This window comes from Hyla sarda, chromosome 4 (assembly GCF_029499605.1).
Source record: "Hyla sarda isolate aHylSar1 chromosome 4, aHylSar1.hap1, whole genome shotgun sequence".
In the NCBI taxonomy this organism is placed as follows: domain Eukaryota; kingdom Metazoa; phylum Chordata; class Amphibia; order Anura; family Hylidae; genus Hyla; species Hyla sarda.
Window position 1 is genome coordinate 44,921,951 of NC_079192.1, and position 21,005 is coordinate 44,942,955.

General features: G+C 48.8%; 2 protein-coding genes across 2 annotated transcripts in view; one reads left to right on the top strand and one right to left on the bottom strand.

The window, feature by feature from the left end:
* NXNL1 (nucleoredoxin like 1) overlaps window positions 1–9,988 on the bottom strand; it is a 72,871-nt gene extending 62,883 nt beyond the window's left edge. Inside the window, exon 1 of the mRNA XM_056570702.1 lies at window positions 9,901–9,988. The gene's annotated coding sequence lies outside the window, so the exon portion shown is untranslated. The remainder of the gene's footprint in view (window positions 1–9,900) is intronic.
* Window positions 9,989–12,581: 2,593 nt separating this feature from the next.
* The window catches only part of COLGALT1 (collagen beta(1-O)galactosyltransferase 1), a 70,761-nt gene continuing 62,337 nt past the window's right edge, over window positions 12,582–21,005 (top strand). Inside the window, exon 1 of the mRNA XM_056570712.1 lies at window positions 12,582–12,885. Within this exon, the coding sequence (XP_056426687.1) occupies window positions 12,674–12,885 (212 nt within the window). The 5' untranslated portion in view covers window positions 12,582–12,673. The remainder of the gene's footprint in view (window positions 12,886–21,005) is intronic.

Below are 21,005 nucleotides of genomic sequence, written 5' to 3' on the forward strand. Positions count from 1 at the left end.
CCGAGGGATGGCGAGTTGAATGAGGAGGTCAGGAGGATCCAGAATGAGGAAGGTGCCATCTCCTCAGATAGCGTGGAGGAGGATGATGGGGGATGGCAGAAGGAGACACGAAAGCGGGGTACAAGTAGGAAAAAAAAGGGAGATTTAAGATCTTCTCCCACCCTGGTCCAGGTGCCACAGGAAGGCAAAACTGACTCCCCTCTGGTTGGCCTTTCCAATCGATTCCGACCCCTCAGGGACGTCTCCTCCTCTTCTTCGGAGGGGGAGGATGAGGGGGAGGTGGCAGAGGGGCTTCCAGGGGGCGCCGAGTCCTCTTCCCCTGGGGAGGTTATGTCCTCGGGGGAAGGGACTGGCCTGGAATCCGGAGACGAGGAAAGTAAAATGACGTCTGGTGAGATGGACACTTCTATTTCTCTAAAGAGGGTGAAGAGTTCTTCTGATGTGGAGGGTGAGAAGGGGAGTGGGAAAAAGAAAGCTGTTTCACTCAATCACCCTCGATGGCGGCACCCTCTCCGTTGACGCTGGCGTCCATTAATGTTGTCAGCATTAAGTCAGATACAGCTCGATTTGCTGCCTATGATTTTTTTGCCCATATTAATGCTGATATTTTATTTTTGCGGGAGACCAGGCTAACAGACATGTCATCTATCTACAAGGCTAAAAGAGAGTGGAGGAATGGGCCCTCCTACTGGTCTCTTGGGGCCGAGCCGTATAGCGGAGTGGCGGTCCTTTTTACCGCAGCGGTAGAATGCCGACGGGTTATCGAGTTAGAAATGGGCAGGTGCCTGATCTTAGATGTCCTCATGAGGGGACAAGAACTTCGCCTTATTAACATCTACGGCCCACAGTCTAAGTGGGACCGGAAGTGTCTCTTTATGAGGATCAAGCCCTATCTTTTTACAAGTCGGCAGGTGGTCTTTGGAGGGGACTTTAATGCTGTCACGAGGCCCCAAGACAGGGGAGGTGCCAGAGACAAGCTGACTTATGATAGCGTCGCCCTTAATAGCATAGCGAGTGAGGCTCGCCTGGTGGATGTCCACATCCGGCACACCCCAGGCCACGCGGGATTCACCTATCATAGGGGTAGTTGTAGGTCTAGGATAGACAGGTTTTATTTAAAGGAGGAGGCCGTCTCTTCAGCAGTGTCTGTTGTTGAGGTGGAGTTCTCCGATCACTGTTTAATTTTGTTTTCTCTGAATGTCACAGAGACCCCCCGGATGGGCAGAGGCTATTGGAAGCTGAATTCGTCTCTCTTGGAAGAAGCGGAGATAAGACAGTCCTTTGAGGATTTTCTTCAGAGCCAGGTACCATTGCTGGGCCTTTGTAGCAGTAAGTCAGAGTGGTGGGAGATCTTCAAGGAAAGGGTTGCGAGATTCTTCCGCCAGCTCTCGAGCCTCAGAAGCCTAAACAGGTACCGCTTGTACCAGGGCCTGAGGAAGAAACTTGAGAACCTTGTCTCGACTGGAGGTAGTCGTGATGATATCTCCAGAGTGAAGTCCTTGCTGATGAAGTGCCAGTACGATAGGCACGCATCTTTGGTTTTTGAGAGGGATTACGGGAAGTACCGCTCGCCCGACCCTTACAGAAACTGCAAGATGTCAGTGAATAGTAAAGTAGTCTCAGGACTGATTGATAGTACGGGATCCTTGAAAAGGTCCAGATCAGGGATCCTGGAGGTCGTCAGATCCTTCTACTCGCACCTCTTGGAAAGGAAGGATCTAGATCGAGATAAGGTATCAGCTTTCTTGGCTGAAACCGTCCCTGAACCAGGAGTAGACCCCTCTCTTGACGTTTTGACAGAGATGATCCAGGAAGAGGAAGTCAGGATGGCTATTGACGGGCTTGCCCTCAAGAAGTCACCCGGTCCGGATGGCTTAACATCTGAGTTCTATAAGACCTTTAACCTGTTGGGGACGAAGGGCGTATGCATACGCCCTTGCGTCCTGGTACTTAAGGACGAAGGGCGTATCCATACGCCCGTGGGAATTTCGGCCCCCGCCGCTCGCCGGGCGGGGACCGGGCCGGGGTGACTGCTGATATCTATCAGCAGGCACCCCGTGCAAATGCCCAGGGGGGTCATTAGACCCCCCCATGTCGGCGATCGGCGCAAATCGCAAGTGAATTCACACTTGAGATTTGCGCCGATTCCGGGTCATTACGGGTCTATGGTGACCCTGTGACCCGGAATAGAAGGGGGATCGCGGGTGTCTAAGACACCCACGATCCCCTAAAGCGATAGGAGTGAGGTGGCAGAGTTGCCACCCCTCCTATCTCTGCTATTGGTGGTCTAGATGCGACCACCAATAGCAGATCTGGGGCGGAGGGGTTTACTTTCGTTTTCCCCGTCCTGCCCACCCACAATAGGCGGGGCAGAACGGGGAAAACGAAGAGGAGCGGCGCCGGAGTCCACTTACCCCTCCGGAGGCAGCGGAGCGTCGGGGATCGGCGGCGGCGACGGAGATCTGCGGCGGCGTGCGGCAGAAGAGGACGGCTCCCGGATGCGACGGAAGCCGGTGAGTAGTTGCATAGCAACATCTAGAGGGCTACAGTCTGAGACCACTATAGTGGTCTCTAGACTGTAGCCCTCCAGATGTTGCAAAACTACAACTCCCAGCATGCCCAGACAGCTGTTTGCTGTGTGGGCATGCTGGAATTTGTAGTTTTGCAACAGCTGGAGGTCTGCAGTTTAGAGATCACTGCACAGTGATCTCTATACTGCCCTCTAGATCTTGCAAAACTACAACTCCCAGCATGCCAAGACAGCTGTTTGCTGTCTGGGCATGCTGGGAGTTGTAGTTTTGCAACATCTGGAGGTCCACAGTTTGGAGATCACTGTTCAGTGGTCTCTAAATTGTAGCACTCCAGATGTTGCAAAACTACAAATTCCAGCATGCCCACACAGCAAACAGCTGTATTGGCATGCTGGGAGTTGTAGTTGCGTACCTCCAGCTGTTGCATAACTACATCTCCCAGCATGCCCTTCTGATCAGACATGCTGGGAATTGTAGTTTTGCAACAGCTGGAGGCACACTGGTTGGAAAATACTGAGTTAGGTAACAGAACCCAACTCAGTATTTTCCAACCAGTGTGCCTCCAGCTGTTTCAAAACTACAACTCCCAGCATGTACTGACAGACCGTGCATGCTGGGAGTTGTAGTTTTGAAACAGCTGGAGGTCCCCCCCCATGTGAACGTACAGGGTACATTCACACGGGCGGGTTTACAGCAAGTTTCCTGCTTCAAGAATGAGCTGCGGCAAATTTTTCGCCGCAGCGCAAATTCCTAGCGGGAAACTTACCGTAACCCGCCAGTGTGAATGTACCCTAAAAACACTACACTACCACCTAATAAAGAGTAAAACACTACATATACACCCCCTTACACTGTCCCCCCCAATAAAAATAAAAAACGTATTGTACAGCAGTGTTTCCAAAACGGAGCCTCCAGCTGTTGCAAAACAACAACTCCCAGCATTTCCGGACAGCCACTGATTGTCCAGGCATGCTGGGAGTTTAGCAACAGCTGGAGGCACCCTGTTTGGGAATCACTGGCGTAGAATACCCCTATGTCCACCCCTTTGCAATCCCTAATTTAGTCCTCAAATGCGCATGTGCTCTCTCACTTTGGAGCCCTGTCGTATTTCAAGGAAACAGTTTAGGGCCACATATGGGGTATCTCCGTACTCGGGAGAAATTGCACTACAAATTTTGGGGGGCTTTTTCTCCTTTACCCCTTATGAAAAGGAAAAGTTGGGGTCTACACCAGCCTGTTAGTGTAAAAAAAAAAAATTTTTACACTAACATGCTGGTGTTGCCCTTTACTTTTTATTTTCACAAGAGGTAAAAGGAAAAAAAATAATAATAATTTGTAACGCAATTTCTCCTGAGTACGGAAATACCCCATATGTGGGCGCAAAATGCTCTGCGGGCGCATAACAAGGCTCAGGAGTCAGAGCGCACTATGTACATTTGAGGCCGAAATTGGTGATTTGCACAGGGGTGGCTGATTTTACAGCGGTTCTGACATAAAAGCAAAATAATAAATACCCACATGTGACCCCATTTTGGAAACTACACCCCTCACGGAATGTAATAAGGGGTGCAGTGAGCATTTACGCCCCACAGGGGTCTGACAGATTTTTGGAACAGTGGTACGTGAAAATGAAAAATGTAATTTTTTTGTTTGCACAGCCCACTGTTCCAAAGATCTGTCAAACGCCAGTGGGGTGTAAATGCTCACTGCACCCCTTATTACATTCCGTGAGGGGTGTAGTTTCCAAAATGGGGTCACATGTGGGGGGGTCCACTGTTCTGGCATCACGGGGGGCTTTGTAAATGCACATGGCCCCCGACTTCCATTCCAAACAAATTATCTCTCTAAAAGCTCAATGGCGCTCCTTCTCTTCTGAGCATTGTAGTTCGCTCGCAGTGCACTTGACGTCCACATATGGGGTATTTCCATACTCAGAAGAAATGGGGTTACAAATTTTGGGGGGCATTTTCTCCTATTACCCTTTGTAAAAAAGTAAAATTTGGGGAAAAGCCAGCATTTTAGTGGAAAAATATTTTTTTTTCATTTACACATCCTACTTTAACAAAAAGTTGTCAAACACCTGTGGGGTGTTAAGGCTCACCGTACCCCTTGTTACGTTCCTTGAGGGGTGTTGTTTCCCTAATAGTGTGCGATGTGGTTTTTTTTGCTGTCCTGGCACCATAGGGGCTTCCTAAATGGGACATGCCCCCCAAAAACCATTTCAGAAAAACTCACTCTCCTAAATCCCATTGATGCTCCTTCGCTTCTGAGCCCTCTAGTGCACCCGCCGAACACTTGACATACACATATGAGGTATTTTCTTACTCGAGAGAAATTGGGTTACAAATTTTGAGAGGATTTTTTTCCTTTTACCCTTTGTAAAAATTCAAAAACTGGGCCTACAAGAACATGCCAGTGTAAAAAATGAAGATTTTGAATTTTCTCCTTCACTTTGCTGCTATTCCTGTGAAACACCTAAAGGGTTAACACACTTACTGATTGTCATTTTGAATACTTTGAGGGGTGCAGTTTTTATAATGGGGTCATTTATCGGGTATTTCTAACCAGAAGACCCTTCAAATCCACTTCAAACCTGAACTGGTCCCTGAAAAATTCAGATTTTGAAAATTTTGCGAAAAATTGGAAAATTGCTGCTGAACTTTGAAGCCCCCTGATGTCTTCCAAAAGTAAAAACTCGTCAATTTTATGATGCAAACATAAAGTAGACAAATTGTATATGTGAATCAATACATAATTTATTTGGAATATCCATATTCCTTATAAGTAGAGAGCTTCAAAGTTAGAAAAATGCAAAATTTTCAAATTTTTCATGAAATTTTTGCATTTTTCACCTAGAAAGGATGCAAGTATCGCCGAAAATTTACCACTAACATAAAGTAGAATATGTCATGAAAAAACAATCTCGGAATCAAATTTATAAGTAAAAGCATCCCAGAGTTATTAATGTTTAAAGTGACAGTGGTCAGATTTGCAAAAAATGCTCCCGTCCTTAGGGTCATAATGGGCTCCGTCCCCAAGGGGTTAAGGACACTTTGGTTCCCCTCTTGACCACGGTTTTTAATGAGTGTCTATCCTCGGGCACATTGAGTCCCACATTGAGAATTGGCGTCCAATAGCACTTCTCAATGCGGACAGAAAGATTCTGGCAAAAGTGCTGTTTAACCGGCTGGTGGAGTTTGCACCCCGGCTCCTTTCGGGGGCTCAGCATTGCTCTGTTCCGGGCCGCAGTACATTCAGTGCTGTGCTCAGTGTCCGAGAGGCTGTGGAGCAGGGTAGGGCTGGCCACTGGAAGGGGTACTTGCTTTCCTTGGATCAGGCAAAAGCGTTTGATCGGGTTAACCATGAGTACCTCTGGTCTGTCCTTCTGAGATATGGCCTGCCAGGGGGGTTTGTTGATTGGCTTAAGACCTTGTATGTAGGGGCAGAGAGTTTCCCGCTTGTGAATGGTTGGATTGGCCGCTCTTTTGAGGTTGGGTCTGGTGTCCGTCAGGGTTGTCCTTTGAGCCCTTTGCTGTACGTGTTTGCAATCGATCCTTTCCTTAGAGGGATTGATTGTGGACCGTTGGCGGGGGTGAGAATGGACCTGGCGGTGCCGGATTCGGCTCTGAGGGCGGTAGCGTACGCTGATGATGTCACCGTGTTTGTCTCCTCACAAGAGGAGGGCAGATGGGTGATGTCAGAGGTGGACCGCTACTCGGAGGCATCCGGGTCCAAGATCAATCAGGATAAGTGTGAGAGTCTCTGGCTGGGAGGGGGAGATCCTGATTTTGATCTCCCGGACGCCCTTCCAGAGCCCCAGGAATCCGCAAAAGTCCTCGGCATCGAATTTGGTCAAGGGGATTACCCCAAACAAAACTGGGACAGCAGGCTTAAGATCGCCGCTCAGAAGGTAGATCAGTGGAAGGGTTGGTCTTTGACCCTCCGGGAAAGGATTAACCTGATGAAAACTTTCCTGCTCCCTTTACTGATATACCTGGGCAGTGTATGCATGTTGCCAGAACCTCTTTGGACCCGGGTCTACAGTGTGTTCTTCCAAATGTTATGGGGGAATAGACTGAACCTAGTGAAGAGGGAGGTTACTTACCGTACGAGGAGACTAGGGGGGTTGTGTATGGTCAACCCTGTGGTGTTCCTAGTGAATACCTTTCTTAAGACCAATATAGCAAACCTCTGGTCAGAGAGGGCTCCTCCGTGGGTATCCTCCTGTAGGGGATGGTTTCGGCCTTTCTTCCAGGAATGGGAGACAGGAGGGCAAGTGAAGGATCTTCGCACACCACACGGGCATCTCCCGGCTTATGCTACACCGGTTCTGAAGGTTATTCGTCGGTGGGGTCTGGGGATGTGGGAGATTAGGACTCTGTCGAGGAAATTCCTTGACAAGAGGGTCCTGTCTTCTCATTTCCAGAGGCCATTGGCGCTCAGGGACTGCCCAAGTCGGGATCTGGAGGTGGGTTTAGAGCTTTTGAATTCTATCAGGATCCCCTTGAAGTTTTGGGACTTGACTTGGCGCTGCTTCCATGGGAAACTGTGTGTGAGGGACAATCTGAAGTGCAGGAGCTCTGATGACTGGGGATGTCCCCGCGAAGAGTGTGGAGGCATGCTGGAAAGCATGGAGCATTTTCTGCTTCATTGTCCCTTTAACACAGAGGTTTACAACAGGGTGGGCGCTTCCATTGGTTTGCCTCGGCTGGCCAGTCTCTCCTATGCGGAATGGGCCTATGGGGCATTCAGAAACCTTGGAGGCTGGGACCGATGCACTTTATTCCTAGTCAGCTCAGTGGTCAGGTATTACACGTGGAACGCACGGTGTTTAGTGTCGACGCAGCGTAAAATCCTCCCTGTGGGTGAGGTGGTTAGGAACATTCTCAGTGACCTGGTGAAGGTGCGTTCTCTGGAGTACGAGAGGCTGGGTGCTGGCAGGGCCTCTCGTCTGTGGAGGGGCTCTGCCTTTAAAGTGCCTTAGCCTGTTGTCTCCCCCTGGTGGTGGGCTGATGCTGGCACATTAGTCTTTTTGTTTTGTGCTGTAGATATATGGTGATATAGGGCTTGCAGGCGCTGAACTTGAGCTTTAGGGGTTTGTGTGATTGAAAAGCCTTATTGATGTTTGTTGTTTGGTTTGTATTATTTTGCATATATTTGTTTTGTTTGTACATTTATGTATATGTGTATATATGTATATATATTGTATTTTTTTCTAGGGGTTGTGTTGTGTTGGGGTTTAGTGCTAGGTTGGGTGGTGGGTAGATGGGGGGAGGGGGGATTCTGTGTGGGACTTTTTGTTTAAAAAAAAATAAAAAAATCCTGGACTGGTTCATGGACGTCTGTTATCATGTACTGGGGGCATGGGATGCGGGACCAGCTCAGGGCCAAAAAAAAAAAAAATAATTTAAAAAAAAATTATAATATATAAAAAATATAAAAAAACATTGTATATTCGGTTTTTATGTTTGCGGTGTTTGTTGGTGGTTTGACACATATTTATTATTTTGGGTGGGGAAATGCAACCGGACCAGTTTTTAGTTATTATTGTTATTATTATTACTGTAAGTATTATTATTATTGTAGATTGTTTAGTAGTTGTTGTTATAGCGGTGTGTTTGGTGAGAATGAGGCTGGACCAGAAGATACTTGGTTGGACATTTTTGGACTAATATGGACTCATTTTTGTATATATTATACAGGTGTATGTTGTTTGTATTATTGTTATGGTGATGTTTATTCTTTTTGTAATGTTTTATATTTTTTAATAAAAGATCTACAGGATATATTGGGATCAGTAAAGCATATATAATGTATTTATAAAGTGATTCCTCTTTTTAGAATAGATGTAGAATTAATTAATATGTACAGTAAAAATGGTTGAAATGGATGCACACTCATCACTGGGCTGGGGTCCTCGGCTTTTTTCATGCAGCATACTGACGAGGATTTATCTACTGCTGTCAACCAGTAATTTGTTGTAAACATCTTGAAAAGTAATAGTTAAAGGGGAACTCTGGTGGAAAACCAATGTTTTCAAATCAGCTGGTGCCAGAAAGTTATACAGATTTGTAAATGACTTCTATTTAATAACCTTTAATCCTTTCAGTACTTATCAGCTGCTGTATGCTCCAAGGAAGTTCTTTTCTGTTTTAATTTCTTTCCAGTGCTCTCTGCTGCCACCTCTGTCTGTGTCAGGAACTGTCCAGAGCAGGAGAGGATTGCTATGGGGATTTGCTCCTTCTCTGGACAGTTCCTGACATGGACAGATGTGTCAACAGAGAGCACTGTGTTCAGACTGGAAAGAACTACACAACTTCCTGTGTAGTATAAGCAGCTGATAAGCACTGGAAGGATTAAGAATTTTTTTTTTTTATCAAAGTAATTTTAAAATAACTTTCTGGTACCAGTTGATTTGGAAAAAATTGTTTCCTGCCGGAGTACCCCTTTAAGAAGTTCCGACCAAAGCGTGGACTTTTTGTTCAACACCTCAGCAAACCTACAGACAAAACAAATCCCAGTCTTACCTCTCAGCACCACAAAACCAGCACATGTCAATACCAGTACAGGCTTCACCTGTTTGCCCCCAAGCTGGGAGCCCACGTAGCTCAGACCGTTCCTAAAACAGCCATCACAGCTGACAGGCCAAACCCTGGACCAGTGTTTCCCAACCAGGAAGCCTCCAGCTGTTGCAAAACTACAACTCCCAGCATGCCCGGACAGCCTTTGGCTGTCCGGGCATGCTGGGAGTTGTAGTTTTGCAACAGCTGAAGGCACCCTGGTTGGGAATCACTGATCTACACAGAATTTATGCTATGAATATGATTGGCTGTCCGGACATGCTGGGAGTTGTAGTTTAGCAACAGCTGGAGGCACCCTGGTTGGGAAACACTGCCCTGGACTGTCTTGAAGTTGCTGCATTTCTGATTCCTTCAACCAGGTCCTTTTCCACACCCCAGACCACATTGTGACTAGTGTTGAGCACGACTCTTCGTAATGCAAATTTTTATCGCGAATATCGGCACTTCGCGATTTTGCGAATATTTAGAATATAGTGCTTTATATTCTTAATGATGAATATTAATTTTTTTTTCACATGCAAATTTTTTTTTACATTTTCGCATGGGGGAAAAAAAAGTGAATGAACATAGCGAATATGCGAATTTGGTGAACATAGTATGAATAATCGTCAATAAATTAGCGAAAATATCGCAAATTCGAATATGGCCCCTGCCGCTCGTCACTAATTGTGGCTGCCTGACCGTTGGCGTACATAGGAGATAGAGGGGTCCCCATAGCAGATATGAAATGGGCCTCCTATTATGGCCGCTGAATTTGCCCCCCAAGAACAGAAAGGTCTTGTGTTTACTGTATTTCCCATTGTTTTCTATGACTCTTCATGACTTTTCGGAATTTGTGAACGGAACTTGATGGGGGTAGTGCGGATGATTAACAGGACTCATGCCCTTTTTTTTAGGGAGATTTATCAAGACCTGTCCAGAGGAAACACTGCTGAGTTGCCCATAGCAACCAATCAGATTGCTACTTTCATTTTCAAGGCCTCTGAAAAAATGAAAGAAGCGCTGTGATTGGTTGCTATGGGCAACTCAGCAACTTTTACTCTGGGCAGGTTTTGATAAATCTCTCCCTTTGTGCCCACATTTTGCTTATTTTTAACCCCTTCCCGCTATAGGACGTATACATACGTCCCAGCACCCGACACGTTCGCTCGCTGGAACGTATGCATATGTCCTAGTGATCTCCGGCACTGCAGCGCAGGAGATCGGCGGCGGGACCCATTAACCCTCAGAGCCAGAGTCCTGGCATCAATCCTGATCACGCATCTATGGTGTTGACAGGGGGAGCGCGCTGCTCCCCCTGTTCACCAATGGTGGCACTGCGATACGATCGCAGGTCGCCGTTGGTTGCTATGGCAGCAGGAGGTCAGATCAGCTGTGCATGATGGGAGAATATCCCATAGGAACTGCACAGCTCCCGGGACGTGAGTCATCAGAAAGCAGTTAGACAGAAAAAACAACTCAACTTCAGAAGCTAATAACTATTGGAAGGATTAAGATTTTTTAATCGAAGTAATTTTCGGAGCCAGTTGATATATAAAAATAAGTTTTGGCCTGGAATACCCCTTTAACTTTCTGGAGCCAGTTGGAATGAAAAAAGTAGTTTTCCACCGGAGTACCCCTTTAACTCTCTAAAATTCAGAACAAAAAAAAAGCACAGAGAAAAGCACCTTCCCCTCAATATGTTTTGCAGTCGGTTTTCTATTCTCTAAATATTGCCCTGTACTTAATGTCTTGAATGTCTGAAAAGTATTAGGCTATGGTTTCCGGCGACTTTGGCTGCTCGACGCGAAGATCTGTGCGACCTGTTCGCCACTTTGTTGCAATTTGACAATCTTTTTAACAGCCAAATCACATTTACTGATGCACCTCCTGCAGCCCTGGCTGAAACATCTACGAGTAGCCTTGGCCTAAGCATCTACATGTAGCTGTGGCCTAAGCATCTACGTGTAGCTTTGCCTAAGCATCTACCTGTAGCTGTGGCCTAAGCATCTATGTGTAGCTTTGCCTAAGCATCTACATGTAGCTTTGCCTAAGCATCTACGTGTTGCTGTGGCCTTAGCATCTACGTGTTGCTGTGGCCTAAGCATCTACGTGTAGCAGTGGCCTAAGCATCTATGTGTAGCTGTGGCCAAAGCATCTACGTGTAGCTGTGGTCTAAGCATCTACGTGTAGCTTTGCCAAAGCATCTACGTGTAGCTGTGGCCTAAGCATCTATGTGTAGCTGTGGCCAAAGCATCTACGTGTAGCTGTGGTCTAAGCATCTACGTGTAGCTTTGCCAAAGCATCTACGTGTAGCTGTGGCCTAAGCATCCACGTGTAGCTTTGCCTAAGCATCTACATGTAGCTTTGCCTAAGCATCTACGTGTAGCTGTGGCCAAAGCATCTACGTGTAGCTGTGGCCTAAGCATCTACGTGTAGCTGTGGCCTAAGCATCTACGTGTAGCTGTGGCCTAAGCATCTACGTGTAGCTTTGCCTAAGCATCTACGTGTAGCTGTGGCCTAAGCATCTATGTGTTGCCCTGTCCAATGCATTTACGTATATTTACAGTTTTTCACACCCTGACAATCTCCAGCCATTGCAACCGGTCAGGGCATGCTGGAAGTTGTAGTTTTGCAACAGCGGGTTGGGTAATGCTGCCCTAACATGAAAGGCCCACCTAGCTGGGTAGGTCCCCTTATTTTAATGGGTGGTGAGTTCAACCCCCGAGGACCTCTTTTCTATAGTCCCTATAAATTTAGCAAATAAGGGTGTTACCGCTTTCTTCCAGCAAAAGCGCCACCACTATCCTCAGGTTGTGCATGGTATTACAACTTGTCTCCATTCACTTAACTGGAACTGAGCTGCAATACCACACACAATCTGAGGGCCAGAGTGGCGTTGTTTTTGTTAAAAAGAGCTAATTTCTTCCAGAAACAGCGCCATCCCTTTCCTCAGGTTGTGTGTGGTATTGCAGCTCAGTTCCATCAAAGTAAATAGAGCTAAGTTGTAATACCACACACAACCTGAGGACAGGAGTGGCGCTGTTTTTGGAAGAAATAAGCTCTGTGTTTCTATTTCCAATCTGATTCTATTTTAGAAATACACACGGCTATTTGTCGCTTATAGTTATCACACAAGCAGTTCCGCAGCAGCTCAACAGAGTAAAATACATTTAGGTGAATATAAGTTGTTTTTCTCTCTATGAATGGACTTGTGGCCATTTCTTACTGCTGAATGAAGTCATTCACCGACTTACACCTCAGCTTGTGGGGCGCGTTTACTACACGCAGTACGGCCTCTCACATCCCACGCATTCACACAGCGCGATTCATCCGGCTGTCGCGCGCCTCTACACGGTGCATTACGGTTTGAGTTGGCAGTGCGCCCATCCCTTTAAGAACTCGCTTGAATGTGACAGCGCGTTAGGGACTCCCGAGTCGGAGGAGAGATATGCGCTCTCTTAAAGGCATATTAACACTTCGCGACCAATCCCCGCTCCCTTGGCCACGCCTTCCCCTTTAAATCGCTGCTCCTGCTACTAAGTTGTAGTCGGAGGGCAGAAAGTGAGTGGATCCGCCGCTATGTACCGGGTGTGGGTGCTGCTGGGGCTGCTGGCTGCTCTGGGGCACTCCGGGGCCGGATACTTCCCGGAGGAGCGATATAACCCCGAGTCCCCGCTCCGGCAGCCCACCGTGCTGATCGCCCTGCTGGCCAGGAACGCCGAGAGGTCCCTGCCCGAGGTGCTCGGAGCTATAGACCGGCTGGAGTACCCCAAGGATCGGATGTCTCTATGGTGAGGAACCCCGGACCACTGCCACTGCTTCTTCTATGCTTGGCACTGCCACATCTGTACCTGGCACTGCCACATCTATACCTGGCACTGCCACATCTGTACCTGGCACTGCCACATCTGTACCTGCCACTGCTTCTTCTATGCTTGGCACTGCCACATCTGTACCTGGCACTGCCACATCTACACCTGGCACTGCCACATCTGTACCTGGCACTGCCACATCTACACCTGGCACTGCCACATCTGTACCTGGCACTGCCACATCTACAGCTGGCACTGCCACATCTACAGCTGGCACTGCCACATCTGTACCTGGCACTGCCACATCTGTACCTGGCACTGCCACATCTGTACCTGGCACTGCCACATCTGTACCTGGCACTGCCACATCTACAGCTGGCACTGCCACATCTACAGCTGGCACTGCCACATCTGTACCTGGCACTGCCACATCTGTACCTGGCACTGCCACATCTGTACCTGGCACTGCCACATCTGTACCTGGCACTGCCACATCTGTACCTGGCACTACTACTACATCTACACCTGGCACTACCACATCTGTACCTGGCACTACTACTACATCTACACCTGGCACTACTGCTACATCTACACCTGGCACTACTGCTACATCTACACCTGGCACTACTGCTACATCTACACCTGGCACTACTGCTACATCTACACCTGGCACTACTGCTACATCTACACCTGGCACTACTGCTACATCTACACCTGGCTCTACTACATCTACACCTGGCACTGCCACATCTGTACCTGGCACTGCCACATCTGTACCTGGCACTGCCACATCTGTACCTGGCACTGCCACATCTGTACCTGGCACTGCCACATCTGTACCTGGCACTGCCACATCTGTACCTGGCACTGCCACATCTGTACCTGGCACTACTACTACATCTACACCTGGCACTACCACATCTACACCTGGCACTACTGCTACATCTACACCTGGCTCTACTACATCTACACCTGGCACTGCCACATCTATACCTGGCACTGCCTCATCTGTACCTGGCACTGCCTCATCTGTACCTGGCACTGCCTCATCTGTACCTGGCACTGCCTCATCTGTACCTGGCACTGCCTCATCTGTACCTGGCACTACTACATCTGTACCTGGCACTGCCTCATCTGTACCTGGCACTACTACATCTGTACCTGGCACTGCCTCATCTGTACCTGGCACTGCCACATCTACACCTGGCGCTGACCCATCTACACCTGGCACTGCCACATCTGTACCTGGCACTGCCACATCTACACCTGGCGCTGACCCATCTACACCTGGCACTGCCACATCTGTACCTGGCGCTGACCCATCTACACCTGGCGCTGACCCATCTACACCTGGCGCTGACCCATCTACACCTGGCGCTGACCCATCTACACCTGGTGCTGACCCATCTACACCTGGCACTGCCCCATCTGTACCTGGCATCACTCTTACATAATATGCCAGCCCTGAAGTGGGCATTCTCCTCTCATGTACTCGTTATAGAACGTCCACAACTGACAAGGCTGTATTGACTACACTAGGGATGTAAGAAACAATCGATTTGCGCGATTATCGTGATTTTTCATTTGCCGATACTGAATCAATTCAAAATATTTTTTAATTGATCCTTTTAGGGATGTGGAATTTGTATCTCCTGACACCTGGAACAGCATGTCCTGGACGTCAGGAGATACAAATTCCACATTTGTGGAGCCGGGCATGCCGGATCTGACGTAGCGGCACTCTGGGTGTATGAAGCGGGCTCCGACTCGTGCCCGCTTCGTACTCTGCGGCCCCCGGCTGATTTCAGTAGCCGGGGGCCGCTGGTGCATCACCGCCGCTAATATCCAGCATGCGGCGCTCAGAGGGGTGTATGGAGCGGGCTCCGGACTCGTGCCCGCTCCATACTATGCAGCCCCCGGCTGTTCTCAGTAGCCGGGGGCCACCGCTAATAGCCAGCATGAGGCGATCGCTGCGGCTGGCTATTAACCCTTTAGATCGCCGCTGTCAAAGCTGACGGTGGCGTCTAATGGGATCTGTGAATGCTCCCTGGTGGGCTAGTGGGGTGGATCGCCCCCCCCGCAGCGCGATCGCGGGTGGGCGATCCACAGTGCAGGTAGCCGGAGGACTTGCCTCTGCTTCCTGCTGTCCCGGCTCTGGCATTGATAGATCCTGGCTGGACCAGGCTCTACCAATGGATCACAGATCAATGGAGTCCAATAGAATCTATTCATCTGTCTGAGGAATCTAATGATTCCTCCTAAAAGTCTAATAAAGTGTATAAAAATAAATAAAGTTTTAATAAGTGTAAAAGACATTGTTTTTGAGACAGAATCGGGATATATCGCAATGTATCGTCACCTAGATGGTATCGGGATATATATCAAATCGCCACACTGGTATCGCGATTCAAATCGTATCGCCAAATTCTGGGCGATTCACACCCCTAGACTACACTACACTACATTATATTGATTATCCTATTATAATGCAGAGCTGTACTCACTATTCTGCTGGTGAGGTCACTGTGTACATACATTACATTACTTATCCTGTACTGATCCTGAGTTATATCCTGTATTATACTCCAGAGCTGTACTCACTATTCTGCTGGTGAGGTCACTGTGTACAAACATTACATTACTTATCCTATACTGATCCTGAGTTATATCCTGTATTATACTCCAGAGCTGTACTCACTATTCTGCTGGTGAGGTCACTGTGTACAAACATTACATTACTTATCCTGTACTGATCCTGAGTTATATCCTGTATTATACTCCAGAGCTGTACTCACTATTCTGCTGGTGAGGTCACTGTGTACATATATTACATTACTTATCCTGTACTGATCCTGAGTTATATCCTGTATTATACTCCAGAGCTGTACTCACTATTCTTCTGGTGAGGTCACTGTATACATACATTACATTACTTATCCTGCACTGATCCTGAGTTATATCCTGTATTATACTCCAGAGCTGCACTCACTATTCTGCTGGTGAAGTCACTGTGTACATACATTACATTACTTATCCTGTACTGATCCTGAGTTATATATGCAGCTCTGGAGTATAATACAGGATATAACTCAGGATCAGTACAGGATAAGTAATGTAATGTATGTACACAGTGACCCCACCAGCAGAATAGTGAGTGCAGCTCTGGAGTATAATACAGGATATAACTCAGGATCAGTACAGGATAAGTAATGTAATGTATGTACACAGTGACCTCACCAGCAGAATAGTGAGTGCAGATCTGGAGTATAATACAGGATATAACTCAGGATCAGTACAGGATAAGTAATGTAATGTATGTTCACAGTGACCTCACCAGCAGAATAGTGAGTACAGCTCTGGAGTATAATACAGGATATAACTCAGGATCAGTACAGGATAAGTAATGTAATGTATATACACCGTGACCTCACCAGCAGAATAGTGAGTACAGCTCTGGAGTATGATATAACTCAGGATCAGTACAGGATAAGTAATGTAATGTATGTACACAGTGACCTCACCAGCAGAATAGTGAGTACAGCTCTGGAGTATAATACAGGATATAACTCAGGATCAGTACAGGATAAGTAATGTAATGTATGTACACAGTGACCTCACCAGCAGAATAGTGAGTACAGCTCTGGAGTATAATACAGGATATAACTCAGGATCAGTACAGGATAAGTAATGTAATGTATGTACACAGTGACCTCACCAGCAGAATAGTGAGTACAGCTCTGGAGTATAATACAGGATATAACTCAGGATCAGTACAGGATAAGTAATGTAATGTATGTACACAGTGATCCCACCAGCAGAATAGTGAGTGCAGCTCTGGAGTGCTGACCAATTAGTTGCGGGTGTGGTCGTGCTTCAGCTGTGCTGTGTGTGTCTGCTGTGTCTCCTGAGCTCCAGGGATTTCCACCTGTTCCACCTGGGGCCTGCTTCCTCCTCCCCAGGGAGGGAGTGGGTTTCCAGGCATGAGTGAGGGAGGCGAGGCCCAGGCTTCTGCTCCTCGGACTAGGCCGCAGGGGAGCAGTAGAAGCCAGCAAGCGGCCGGAACATCGGAGGATTTGGGGGTGAGGCGTTCCACCAGGAGTCGCAGCAATGCTGCTCCAACTCCCCCCACAGAGGCGAAAAACTCCAAGGTGGGATCCTCCTTGGGAAAGCTGGGTGCTGCCAGTGGAAAGCTGAGTTCGTCCGGAAGAAGGCAGAGTACTCACGGAGGTGAAGCCGACCTCAGTGAGGAAGGCTGGGGAGTGCTGAGGACCCGGGAGTCTATTTCCACCTATACCTCCCGGGTAAAAAGTCACCTCCGTGAGTATGAAGACGCCTGTAAGGCCATCAGGAGGCTCCGAGAGGAACTGCGCTGTGCCCGTGCTAGAGCCAAGGTATCTCCTAAACGGGAAAAAACTGAGATCCAGTCAGAGATAAAAAGACTTATGGCTGACATGCAAGTTTTGGAGGAGAGGAGAGCAGCATTACTGGAGAAGAGTGGGCCATTTAAAGAAAAATTGGAAAATGAGGAGCGCTTCAGGGTGACAGAAGAAGAAAAAAATAAAAGGTTGATGGGGCTGCAACCTGAGAGCCAGGTGGATGATGTGGAGGAGATGGAGGAAGAACAACAGCCAGATCCACCTGGTGGCCTGCGGCAACAGCAGCAGGCCCCGTACAGTGGGCCCCCTGCACAGCAGCCAGCAGTATCACCTGCCGACTCGGGGGAGGACAGTGACAGCAGCTACCAGGGAGGGGCGCTAATGGCCCAGATACGTATGCTGGAATCCCCAGTGTGTCCTCAGAACCTGGTGTTTGGAGATGAGCTCCCAAATGAGGCACCTGGGGGTAAGAAGAAAAAGAAGACCAAGCCAAAGCAGCAAGAAGTGGTGAGTTACATCTACACCCCCCTCCCTGTATACCCTGAGTCGGCCGCAGGGTCAGCTCATTGTGCAAGCCCCGTTACCCAGCCCAGCCCGTGTTCTGTGGTGGACTCGGTGCAAAGGTGCGGGGAGAGTACAGATACTAAAAGGGCACAGAGCTCCATGCCTGTTTGCAGTAGCAGGGATGGAGCAGAGAAGGCATCGGCCGCAAGGCCGTACAGTGAGGGCGGCCCAGCGGTGGGCATAGAGGCATACTCCGGTGCTGTAGTTCGCTCCCCTGTGGGAGAGGGGAGTGACTCAGTGCCGGAGGTAGTCGTGGTGGCTAAGGGAAAAATAGATTCTCCCAAAAGTAGAAAAAAACTTTTGTTTTGCATTGGCGCCGCTGATCCAGATCAGCGGCGCCCAGGAGCTGGACATTCTAGTACGGATGAGGCGGAGGGTACCGGTAAAAACAGGGCTGGGGCCGCTAATAAACAGGCTAGGCAGGCTTCCCGGTCCTTGTATAAGGGACCGGTGACCTGTCCTGTGGTGATGGCTCCAGCCCTGGTACCCAGTGATGCTGACAGTACAAAATCTGCGCCAGAACGCACCGGTCCAGCCAGTATGAATGTGGAGGTTAATGTTGGAGTGACTGAGGGTGTGAATGAGGGGAATAATTCATCTGTTACTAAAAATCTGTCTGGGGCTTTGAATAGTGGTTTGGGCTGTAGCACGGGTGGAGGTATGGGGGGCACATCAGCTAAAATAGGGGTCAATGGTTTGGGTATGGATTATGTGGAGGAGGGTGGTGAAGGGGCACAGATTAGTGGTGGGAATGTAGGGCCTGGTCCAGTTGCACCCCCAGCGGTGGCAGCACCCGTCCGCAGCTACGCGAATGTCACCGCTGGGGGAAGGGGGGCAGCTTCCTCGTCCTCTGGCTCTGGGGAGAACAGTTTGCAGCAGCGTCTCCTGGGGGCCTTAAGGAGAGGGGAGAGATCGATCAATGTAGAGGGTAGGGAGGTTGATCTATCCTTCTGGATAGAGAGACATGGTCTTTCAGCCTTCCGAGAGGAAAGAGGGGGGGATAATGTGTGGTCCCTCCCTACAGCCGGGCCAGGTGGTCTCCGTAGGAATGTGGTCCAGCTGAGGTGGAGAGGCAGTGATACATGTCCTCCAAGATCTAAAGTTGTTGAGCTTCTGCTGAAGTTGGGCTTTAAGGCAGCTGACATCTATGCCTTGATACATCCTTATGGTACCCCTGAGTTCGATATCAGCTTTGTTCGGCCGGAGGTGCTTGAGCTCTTCTGGTCGAATTATGAGTTGGTAAAGAATGAGCCCGGCTGGCGAGACTTTGCCATTCAGGCAGTGTCTCGCCAAAATAATGTCAAGAAGGTGACCGTTTTAACCCGTAATGAATCGCTTTCTTGTATTGACATCATGACGTGGCTAGGTCGGTATGGTGAGGTGGTGGAGGTCCCAAAAAAGAACAGGGATGAATATGGCATCTGGTCAGGGGCCTGGACGTTTATGGTCAAGCTTAGGCGTTCAGGAAACACCGTTACCCATATACCATCTGCGACCTTCCTCGGAAGGGATCGTATCCAGATCTTCTACCAGGGTCAGCCGAAGCTCTGTCACAGATGTGGTGACCCCACACATTTTAGTGCCAATTGCACTGTGCAGAAGTGCACTCTGTGTGGGGAAATAGGTCATCTCGCTACATCTTGTGCGGAGATTAGGTGTCACCTGTGTGGTGACTTAGGTCACCCATTCAGTCGCTGCCCTCGTTCCTTTGTCAACGCGGTTGTTGCCCCGGTGGGAGTAAGCCGTGAGGTGGATTCTGCTGGGGGGGATGGCTGTCGGGGATGAAGGGGTGCAGGGGCCAGGGAAGAAAAGTAAGCAGAAGACGCCTGCCCAACTGAGGCGTCTCGAGAAGCGTCAAAGGGACAGGGAGATTCAGGACTCACAGGAGCATCAACCAACTGGGGTGACTCCTGATCCTGTCCCTGCGGCCAGTCTTACTGCTGAGGCCCTGGGGGATAGTGAACTGGATGAGGAGACTGGAAGGATCCACAAAGAGGGGGATGCCGTCTCCTCACTGTCCTCCCATGGTGGGAGCGCGGATGAGGACAGTGGGGGATGGGCAGAAACAAAGCGGGGTACTCGGAAGAATAAGAAAAGGAGAGATGTAAGATCTTCTCCCACCTGCCAGATGCCAAAGGAAGGTACAACTGATCCCCCTCTGATTGATCTCTCCAACCGGTTCCGAGCCCTCCGCGACATTTCCTCTTCGGAGGAGGGGTGGCTGGGGGTGAGGTTCCGGATGTTGCGGTGGGGCTCACAGGAGACGCTGAGTCCTCTCTCCCTGGGGAATCTATGTCTTCAGGGGGGGAGACAGGCCCAGAGTCAGGGGACGAGGAAAATGTATATAAAGGGAAAATGGACACATCCATCTCACTTAAAAGGGGTAAACCATCATCTGATGAGGAGGGTGGTGGGGTGGATGGGAAGGATGGTGGGAAAAAGAAAGCTGTCTAACTCAATCACCCTTGATGGCGGCACCCTCTCCGTTGACTCTGGCATCCATTAATGTTGCCAGCATAAAGTCAGATACGGCTCGATTTGCGGCCTATGATTTTTTTGCCCATATTAATGCTGATATTTTATTTTTGCAGGAGACCAGGCTAACAGATATGTCATCTATCTACAAGGCTAAAAGAGAGTGGAGGAATGGGCCCTCCTACTGGTCTCTTGGGGCCGAGCCGTATAGCGGAGTGGCGGTCCTTTTTACCGCAGTGGTAGAATGCCGACGGGTTATCGAGTTAGAAATGGGGAGGTGCCTGATCTTAGATGTCCTCATGAAGGGACAAGAACTTCGCCTTATTAACATCTACGGCCCACAGTCTAAGTGGGACCGGAAGTGTCTCTTTATGAGGATCAAGCCCTATCTTTTTACAAGTCGACAGGTGGTCTTTGGAGGGGACTTTAATGCTGTCACGAGGCCCCAAGACAGGGGAGGTGCCAGAGACAAGCTGACTTATGATAGCGTCGCCCTTAATAGCATAGTGAGTGAGGCTCGCCTGGTGGATGTCCACATCCGGCACACCCCAGGCCACGTGGGATTCACCTATCATAGGGGTAGTTGTAGGTCTAGAATAGACAGGTTTTATTTAAAGGAGGAGGCCGTCTCTTCAGCAGTATCTGTTGTTGAGGTGGAGTTTTCCGATCACTGTTTAATTTTGT